Genomic DNA, 9,885 nt, shown 5'->3' on the forward strand with positions numbered 1-9,885 from the left:
TTTGCGAAACGTGGACAAAATTTTAAAATAATTGAATGAAGCTCATATCAAGCTGCAAGATGACGTGGCGATGACGTATGCGCGTATACTGTCTGTTTGACGTGATTCACTGATTTTCTCGTCGAAAACCTTTTTGTCTACGCGTACCGCTAGTACTACACCGTGGGCCGTACCGGTACCGCTACATCATGATAATTATCAGTCATCACTCGGTGTGTTGTAGTTTTTTTTTGCGTTTGTGGCGGACAGATCGTATCTATCAGGGTTGTTACCGATCTCACTCTCAGCCCTCACGCTTCGGTCGGATGATGACAGTCGGCAGTCGAGTCGGTCGACACTTGGAAGTCTTTCGTCCTGCATGCAGACTGAAGTCCCTTCAACAATGTCTGTTCACTTTTTGCACTCTCAGCCAGCACAGCTCAATGTGGCGCCGTTTGACTCGAGCTCCGTCACATGACGAAAAAATAGTCATTGTCATTGGTTGGAATTGTCAGTCAGCTGTTTAGGCCAGCAGATCAGCTGCCCGGTATAGTCAGCTATGCGTAACCTCGTGACCAATGCTCCACCAAGTCCCTCGAGTTTCATCTATTTGTGCAGTTACAGCACAGACAACGAGCGCGGATCAAAGCTTCTACGGACATGCCCCCACGATCCTTGTGCCTGTAGCGGTTCAAAGTAGTTGGCAGACTAGACTGGCATCCCACCGACTCGATACTTCCAAGACAAATCTGTGGAAAAGAGCGTAACGTCGTTTGTTTGTTGCCCATCGCTGAGCTGAGAGACTAATCCGGTTATTCAGACATAGCGCTGTCGGAGCAGCGCACTCAGTCACTACACGCGATGGGTGAGCTACCAGCAACGTACGTGGAGGGGTTTCATGACAAGGAGGCAGTGCTTCGTATGCCATACCGTGTCCTGGGTAAAACTGGTCTGAGTGTATCCATCATCAGCCTAGGTGCGTCCTCGCTGGGTAGCGTGTTTCACGCAACCAACGAGGAGGAGTGTATTGAGCTGGTCAAGGAGGCGGTGCGCTCCGGTATCAACTACATCGACGTGGCACCTTTCTACGGGCAAACCAAGGCTGAGACCGTGCTGGGAAAGGCACTGAAGGTCATCCCTCGCCAGGCGTACTACCTGACAACTAAGGTGTGCCGCTATGGGGCGACACCCGAGGACATGTTCGACTTCTCCTATGAGCGTGCAGTGAAGAGTGTTGATGAGAGCCTTGCCCGCTTGAATGTGGACTGCATTGACATATTGCAGGTATGGATACGTACACGCATGATGTAATGCAGGTATGGATACGTACACACATGATGTAATGCAGGTATGGATACGTACACGCATGATGTAATGCAGGTATGGATACGTACACACATGATGTAATGCAGGTATGGATACGTACACGCATGATGTAATGCAGGTATGGATACACGCATGATGTAATGCAGGTATGGATACGTACACACATGCCGTGTGATGCAGGCGCATTCTGTTCAGATACACCAGGGGTGTCACAGGGCAGTGGGAGTGGTACGACCGGGGTCCGAGGGTGTCCCTGGGGGGGGGGGGGGGGGGGGGGAGATCGCATTTTTCGGCCAACATGGCACGTTTTAGCGCTCTGGGCAGACCATCCTGAACAAAAAGTGGTACGACCATGGTCGTACCGTGTGTGACGCCGCAGCACATGATGTTATGCACGCGCATTATGTTCGGAGAGTGCTTCAGTTGTGCTATGTGAAATGAGCCGACCTGAATTGCACATCTGGCACTCTTTTCTTGCGCATGCAGCCCTTGTTTGGAACTGTTGTATGAATGTTGCTGGGCAGCCCTTTCCAGTTGGCGCTACACATCCATTCAGACCCAGGAGTACTAGTACTCCCTGATTCAGATCGTATGCGCCTGGCATGCGTGCTAGTAATGAGTACACATGTATGCATTGGGTCAGTATAGTGGGGAGCCGGGCGAAGGGCACAAGCTCTACACGGCGAAGGGTTGGATTTCATCCAGTGCAACTGTACATCGTTGCAATCAAATTCCCCTTGGTAGTCTCTACTCTCAGGCCGACTCGGTACATGTATTGACTCTAGCATACCCATGATACGCATAGTCCCATACCATACCCATGATGGTGGTAGCTACACAGACTCAGGAGCTGTACAGTCACGCACACCGTAGCATGTGACCCATGCATAGGCTCAGTGTTCCTTTGGTGAACATACCTGGACGAGGGCAGTCTGGATACACGAGGTTCGAACTGTTGTTCAGCGTCATGAACAACGCTTTCTACATGCATTTCAAAGGATATGCATGCCTACATACACCTCTGTGCGCACTCGTTCATAATTACAGGAGCGTAGCAGCCGGTCCAGTTTTGGCCGGACCACTTTTTCGCCCGACCACAACCAGAATGCAAGATTTTGCACCCTAATTTCAAAACATTTCCCGGGGAGACCCCCAACCCCCCACCCTCCCTCCGCCCGTACTACTGTAAAAGCAGAATAGAATTTTCGGTGGTGTAATATTTTCGGTATTCTCAAAAATTGGCAGTTCGGTGGAGCGAAATTTTCTACAGTATCGGTTGTACCGAAAATTTCGGTGCGTTTTTTCGGTAAAAATTGTCGGCACCGAAGTTACCGAAAATAAAACACCACCGAAAATTTCTGCTTTTACAGTACCGCCAACGACGTTGCTACACGCCTGTAATCACCTTCCCATCCGGGGCATTGTCTATTCATGTCAGATGTGCAGTAATGGAGTACTACCGTACTGGCAATATATGTTGCCGCGTAACGCGTAACGCAGGGGGGTGCGGCGTAACGCGCGACCAGGCTAGTGCGACAAATTTTCGTTGCGTTCGTAACGCGCGTCCGGCGGGGTGCGGCGATCTTTTCATTGCAAAAAAGGCTGAAAACTGTGAAAGCATGTGTACCGCGTGGTGAAAAGTTCAAAACTGGACACAGCAGGAAGTCCTGCAATAGCAAAAAAAGGACTGCGGCAATATAGAAACCTGTGTAACGGCTCCTGTGCGACTTTGCATGTAACACCCTGCGTGCGGTAAACATGTGCCAATGTAACGCTTCATGGCCTCACTGCGACCATATATATTGCCAGTACGGTAGTAGTTGTTCATGGCATCAATGATCAGTACAGCATCGTTACTGAAACACAGTGTACACGGAAGATGTGTGTCACACGTTCTGTTTTGGTCTACACTCGGCACAGGTTCATGACATGGAGTTTGCTCCCAGCTTGGATATTGTGTTGAATGAGAGTTTACCGGCCGTAGCTGCCATCAAGGCGGCGGGCAAGTGCAAGTTCATTGGCATCACCGGCTATCCAATGGACAACTTCCGTAACGTGATCGAGAAGAGCAAAGTGCCGATCGACTCCATCCTCACATACTGCCGATACAGCCTGAACGACACATCCCTGTTGGGCTTGCTGGACTTCCTGGTGGAGCGTGGTATTGGCATTGTCAATGCCTCGCCAATCTCAATGGGCCTGCTTTCCAACCGTGGACCACCAGAGTGGCATCCTGCAACTGAGGAAATAAGGGTAAGCTGTTGTTGACGCCACTGTGTGTGTGCGAGCGCGCGCCCGTGCGTGTGTGGCTATACAGCAGTACAATCAACTAGCGCTGGAGAGAGCTTTGTAGGTTTAGATCATAGAGTTGGGTGGGATTGGTAGCGTATATACTGTACAGGGCATATAGAAGTCTTGGTCTCATGGCTCAGATGATAGCCGACTTGAATTGAGACATCATCTATTACCGGATTCACAACCTCTTCTTCGTGACATAATGTCAGTTGGTGAAAATATGAGCGGCCGACAGTCGCACAACTATTTTTTGGCGGTGGAGAATGTCATCCGTCGTGACACAGGAACAATGAGCTGGTGTAGTGTTATATGTGACCATTGCACACTCTAGCTCTTACAGTGTATGTCCTTATTAGGTATGCCCGGCTGTATACGGTTTTCCTTTCAGCGGCTAGCCGGCTGTAAGCCAAGGCAATGTGGTCAATGACTGAAAATCAGTCATTCACTGCATTCGCGTGTTACCCTCGTGCCAGGTCACGGGTTTCCGCTAGGTTTGACGTGTGCCACTAAATACTCTGGGGATGTAACTGGCCTACAGAAGTAGAAATTTAGTGGTTGATCCAGTGCATGGGTCCCTTCTGCTTCATGGCATTCTCTGTCCCGAAAAGCCACTTGTGCCGGAAGCTCATACAATACTATGATAGCTGCTACTTTGAAGTATGGATTTCATGGATTTGTTCATCCCAGATCAAGCGTTGTACCCATTGACTACAATCTAAACTGTGGCATTCTTTGGGTGGGTGTGCTCTCGCGTATTGTTGGCAATTGTCCTGTTACACAGGTCGCTTGTAAAGCAGCAGCCGAGTACTGTAGCGAGCGTGGCATTGACATTGCAAAGCTGGCAATGGCGTTCTCGCTGGCGCACACAACGATCAGTACGACCCTCGTCAGCACATCAAGCATTGCCAACCTGCGCCGCAACCTGGCTGCTGTTACTGCTGTGCTCACCGAAGATGAGAAAGCCGCGATGGAGCACGTCAGGAAAGAAATATTCGACAAGCTCTCGTCGCCGCACTGGGAGCAGAAGGAAGTTGATAAGTACTGGGAACAACGTGGTGGCAAGCCACAGTCTGCTTGATGTGAGGCTAGCCTACCCTGCTCAGAGCCACAGCTTCGGTGTGCTGGTGCGGCGTATCATCATGCAGCTGCAACGCACTGACGTAGACCGTAGTGTGTTCCGGTGTATACACCGTTAGGAAATTGAGGCCGCGGTGAGAGGGCACCTACTCGAGATTGGTGCACTCCCTACACAACAGCTAGTATGGATTTAAAATCAGATGGAAGTTAACTTTATGTACACTGTACCATTACTTATTCTCCTTTGGGACGTACTACGTATTTTAGTAGTCAATTTTGACACCCAATTCATGATTATTCATGATTATTTTTCCGAAGATGGCCTGGTGCCATTACTATTACCCGGTATGATCACCACAACGCAAGAGGTTCAAAGAAAGACATAACCAGAACACATGCTATTGTCTGTTTGCTTGTGTGCCCGGTAGAGAAGCCAAACAATGTTCAACTATAGCGCTTCTCAGCTTCAAATTATTTGCACGTGCATCAACATACTGAGCCACAACCAAGCACAATAACTACATACATGCGGTGTGTGCAGGCCTGCTGCACAAGAAGAAGAAAAAGCAATGTCTGTTTGCTTGTGTGGCCAGGAGAGGAGCCAAACAATGTTCAACTATAGTGCATTCGCCAAGTCTGGGCCCCTGATACACTAAAGCTACATGTATGTGTACCATTTTGACGAACTCTCCATCATGGTCCAGGATCGAGCAGCTTGGAGAGGCTGTATTCACGCGGCATAGCATGCGTGCGGGCGATCTTTAGCGGACGAACAGTAGCGGAACCACGTGTTGCAAAAAATATCATACCATATGTCCGCACCTTTAAAGTCATGGAGGTATATTCGATTGTAAAGCCAGTCTCAGTTATAAAGCCATGGGGTTTGACATTCAGACAGACACCAGCTCGAGGGAAAAATGCATACAAGCGTGTATGCTTGCATACATATTTATTAGCAACAACATCAAAGCTATACGGTTATTGCGCAGCACAATGCATTCGATAGCATTGCTCGAAACAGAGTTGGTCGAGCAAGAAGACAACATGCTAGCCAACTGGAGTTGAAATAGAAGTGTGAGGCGGGAGAAGTTTGAAGAAACGGTAAAGCTGGAGACAGCATTACTCTCGGCATTGTCTAAGGCCAAACTGAGAAGAGCATTGTAAAAAGAAGACAGCAGAGGGCGCAAGCACCAAGTCTGATCATGGGCAGCTGTTCAAAAATAACTTTAAAAAGAGAGAAGACACAAAAAGTATAGTCTTACAGATCATTTGTTTGAAGCAGCAGGTTAGTTTGCATCATTGAATGGTTTCATGAGAGAGAGAGAGAGAGAGAGAGAGAGAGAGAGAGAGAGAGAGAGAGAGAGAGAGAAGAGAGAGAGAGGAAAGAAATGTGAAGATGGGCAGGACGATGGTGACGCTCTGGAAGCAAAGTGATAATATCGCTTTATAATATTATTATCAATAGCCGTTGGAAATGTGCAACGGTCACACATGTAGCAAGTGGAGCACACATACTACAGACACACATAGTCATACTTATCACATACTACATACTATGATAGTACACTATAGATGACATTTTGTGAATGCTGGTCTGATGTCACATTTGAAAATTGGATTGAAACGTTGATAGTAATGGTCTAGGTGATTCACAGGTCATGTTGATGGTCTAAAGTAGTAAAAAGGTTCTGTGATCCATACGGATCATGTTCACTCAACGTCCAGCTATATAAACTCCAGTTTCTTTTCAGGTTCATAGCCGTACTTTTCCTTGTGCATGTCAAAGAGGTTGGACAATTTTTCAAGGTACATTGCGTGCCAATGGTCAACTATTTCCGCAGTGGGCTTCTCAACCTGTGGAACTACCATTGGTTCACCAACTGCAGCAGAAGGCACAAGAAAAAAACAGAACATGACATAATACTGGATCCGTGCTGGTATAGACTAGAGGAAATGTTGCGAGTGGCTAGGACGTCGTGTCACGTAATTTCAACTCAACATTGTACATGTCTTCCCTCTCTGGCCAACATGGTTATAACAGGTGTGTGTGTGTGTGTGTGTATCCCGTCATCGCCCCTACTGTTCCGAACCTGCTCAACCCCCCATGGGGTCCGCATAGCCAGAATATGGCAGCGTGTCCAAGGTGTGTGTGTGTGTGTGTGTGTGTGAGAGAGAGAGAGGGGGGGGGGGGAGCGGGGAAAGCGCAGCACAGGCCTGAGTCCCTACAGTTTATGCAGTACAAAGGTACGATGTCCTCCCGGGGCAGAGGCACAGATATGCACATACAGTGTATACATGGACTAGTAATTGAAGTTGGCAACCTGTGCGAGGCTCATTCAGGACTAGGACACTACACGCCTATGCTAGCTAGGCTTACCAACAGTAGTGACAGGACGACGATGTGGCAACATTCTGGCAAGTTCATTGCCTTGGAAGAATGGCAGACTAAGACCAAACCTCTCGGTGCAGTAGCGCTGGAATGATAGAATATACTTGCTCTTGGGCTGGTCAAAGAGATCATTTTCTCCAAACCCATACACGGGCACTACCGGGGACCTGCAGAGACCGATGCAACCAAGTACGCGTACACATACGCGCGCACACACACACACACACACACATACGCACACACACACACACCAGCAGAATATTTCACATGCATGTACATGTACATGCAATACCATGACGTGTATGTGTGTGCACATGGACATGTAGCAGCTAGACTGTAGTTTAGTTGGTGGGTGCACTTATACCAGACATCTCATATGTTTGGTATAACTTTACTATAAGTGTACCCACCAGCCGAAGTACCGAAACATTATCATAATGTAATTATTGGACCAGTGACTCTGTTACCACTTAGCTTAGTTACTTGAAGGTATACCGTATATTGTCACCTGTGTTCTCCTGTGTTGGCTTCAGGATACGTACTTCGAAGTATATGTATACAGTGGAACCTGTTTAGGGCGACCGCTCAAGAGACCTTCGAAATGTCGTTGCTGTGTACTGTACTACAGGTGGTCTTCTTACCCAGAGTCATTTGACAGGAGATAGCATCCCTTGGTCCTGGTTGTAGTGGTCCCCTGGGACAGCCTTGACAGGTTTTACTGTACGTTCTACCAGTATGCGAATTATACAAACATACTCTGCACTTTGTTTCGACCCGTAAACTATGTCTGGTTAGACTAACTCTTGTGTAATCAAAGGTTCTGTATTGAAGCGTATCAGCCCACACCACTGTCCCAGACATTCAAGTGTTACATTCACTGGGGATATTCAGGGTAGATGCAGTTGGATCCTGAGATGGATGGTAGATACCCAATGCCCCCCAATCCTTTTCTGCATCTTGTCCTGAACTATTTACTGTGGTGAACCCACAATTCATGGCATTGAAGTGGGATGATCTCCAACGCCACCCAGAAACTGGGCTGGGGATTTAGGGCAGGTTGCCAATCAACTCTTCAAGATTCCTTCTGAATCCCTTCTCCCCCAGGGAGGCACAGGTGACCAGTTTCTGGCAGCGAGCAAGCGCTATGGCTTCTGCTGTAGCATCGCTATCATCGCCTCTGGTGATGGGCGTCAAAATAGCAAATGGTCAATGGTGTGTGTGTGTGTGTGTGTGTGTGTGTGTGTGTGTGTGTGTGTGTGTGTGTGTGTGTGTGTGTGTGTGTGTGGTGTGCCACTGGATAGCACGATCAACAGCATGCTCTCACCCGGTCTCCAGGGCTATCCGGATGAATCCTTTACGCTTACGAATGGCCAGTTTGGACTCTTTCGGTCGTGCTTCCAGTATCTCACGTGTTCCGCCCGGCACTATGGCAACAGCGTTGCCAGGCCCACTTGCCAAGATTCCTCTGCAACCTGACGTTGTGACACTACGGGCACCCAGCAACATTAGCCACTCTCTGAGCACTGGTGCAGAGAAGACGATCGGCACGGTCATCGGCCATACGGTGATGCCTGGAAATGTAGCACTGAAGCCTGTAGCTTCTGTTGCGAAGTTCGCAAACACACCCACTGCAAACACTCCATGCGGATGATACGCAAACACGTAGTTCCTGCTTGGGTCCAGTTCTGCTGTTTTCACCAGCTTCACTGGGAAGAAGTCGCGGAAGAAGTGGAAGAAGCGAGCATTCCTGAGATAGTTGCTTCTCCTGACTGATACGGGCCATAGCCAGCTCATTGAAGGTGACTTCCAGTCAAATACTAGAATCCATGAGAAATAGATGACAACAATAGGTGCCAGTGGTGTTACCAACAGAACTAACAGTACTCCTGTAGGTACGACGTGTCCGCAGAAGAAACATAGGATGAACAGTGTTACGGTGGCTCGCTTGAAATGCTCTTGCCACGCCAAGGACAGCAATGCTCGAATAGATGACCACATTGCTATGCTCTCAGGACTCGGTGGTCTCAGTTCGGCTTCCGGAAGTCCTCAACTACCAGATGACTACAGAACTTGTACGAGGCGCAAGCAATACGCTACTTCTCCACGGGTAGGTGCTTGGTTTAGTCCTTGATTTGGGGCAAGACAGTCAATACTAGTTGGCAAACATTGTGATGGTAGTGGTGTTGACAAAGGCTGGCCAGGCTGAAATACCCAAGGCCAAGGGCAGGAACATGAACAAACAAGGACGGTTTACTTGTGGTCGAAATACCGCTGTTCTTTTCCCCATGTGTAGAGGGGACGGTTTCAAATAGGACATAGGTTGCAAACCGGAACGGACTCAATATTCACTTTCTCTCTTGGTATTTTGATTAGAAAACATATGTCACAGTGAGACTACGATGTGTTATACTCCGAGCCAAAATTTCATGGCTCTGCGATGACCAGAAGCGCCATATCAAGCAGGTGAGTTTTTGACGTGTTGCTTCGCACTGCGACTTGAGTTTTACGACTTTCGAAAAATCAACTTCTTGTCGCACGTAAACAGCGGCTCGCCTCTCGCCAATAAAGCACCGCATACCAATCAAAACTAATGGAAGCACACACAAGGCTTATTGTTACTCTGTACTGGCCGTCGTGGAGCGATAGCAATTACCTAATTTCAGACCCAGAGTGAATTTGATGTGCACTCTAAAACGTGTCCGGTTTGGAGCCACCTCTGATTTGAACTTTTTTGAAGCGAAAAATTGGGCAACTTGGAGGCAATGGGTCAACACAAAGGAGTGGCTCAGTTCGATTGACTCTGGCCCCAGAGCAAACTT

General features: G+C 48.3%; 2 protein-coding genes across 2 annotated transcripts; one reads left to right on the forward strand and one right to left on the reverse strand.

Annotated features, from left to right (window-relative positions):
* Positions 1–283: 283 nt before the first annotated feature.
* LOC135813801 (uncharacterized) lies at positions 284–5,071 on the forward strand. The gene is made up of 3 exons (XM_065326810.1): positions 284–1,263; positions 3,226–3,558; positions 4,382–5,071. Exons 1-3 carry the CDS (start codon positions 841–843, stop codon positions 4,676–4,678), a joined length of 1,053 nt encoding a protein of 350 aa, XP_065182882.1. The 5' UTR covers positions 284–840; the 3' UTR covers positions 4,679–5,071.
* Positions 5,072–6,051: 980 nt separating this feature from the next.
* Positions 6,052–9,332, reverse strand: LOC135813803 (acyl-CoA wax alcohol acyltransferase 1-like). Its single transcript, XM_065326811.1, has 3 exons — positions 8,391–9,332; positions 7,055–7,233; positions 6,052–6,557 (listed from the first exon to the last, which is right to left on the reverse strand). Exons 1-3 carry the CDS (start codon positions 9,062–9,064, stop codon positions 6,403–6,405), a joined length of 1,008 nt encoding a protein of 335 aa, XP_065182883.1. The 5' UTR covers positions 9,065–9,332; the 3' UTR covers positions 6,052–6,402.
* Positions 9,333–9,885: the final 553 nt, after the last annotated feature.

This window comes from Sycon ciliatum, chromosome 4 (genome assembly GCF_964019385.1).
Source record: "Sycon ciliatum chromosome 4, ocSycCili1.1, whole genome shotgun sequence".
NCBI classification, from domain to species: domain Eukaryota; kingdom Metazoa; phylum Porifera; class Calcarea; order Leucosolenida; family Sycettidae; genus Sycon; species Sycon ciliatum.

Excerpts from the sequence above, each read along its gene's own strand:
- LOC135813801 (XM_065326810.1), top strand. The coding sequence starts at position 841 with ATGGGTGAGCTACCAGCAACGTACGTGGAGGGGTTTCATGACAAGGAG. Across the intron at positions 1,264-3,225 it reads ACTGCATTGACATATTGCAG|GTTCATGACATGGAGTTTGC; the intron begins GTATGGATACGT and ends CACTCGGCACAG. Across the intron at positions 3,559-4,381 it reads CTGCAACTGAGGAAATAAGG|GTCGCTTGTAAAGCAGCAGC; the intron begins GTAAGCTGTTGT and ends CCTGTTACACAG.
- LOC135813803 (XM_065326811.1), bottom strand. The coding sequence starts at position 9,064 with ATGTGGTCATCTATTCGAGCATTGCTGTCCTTGGCGTGGCAAGAGCAT. Across the intron at positions 7,234-8,390 it reads CGGATAGCCCTGGAGACCGG|GTCCCCGGTAGTGCCCGTGT; the intron begins GTGAGAGCATGC and ends CGGTCTCTGCAG. Across the intron at positions 6,558-7,054 it reads TCGTCCTGTCACTACTGTTG|TTGGTGAACCAATGGTAGTT; the intron begins GTAAGCCTAGCT and ends CTTCTGCTGCAG.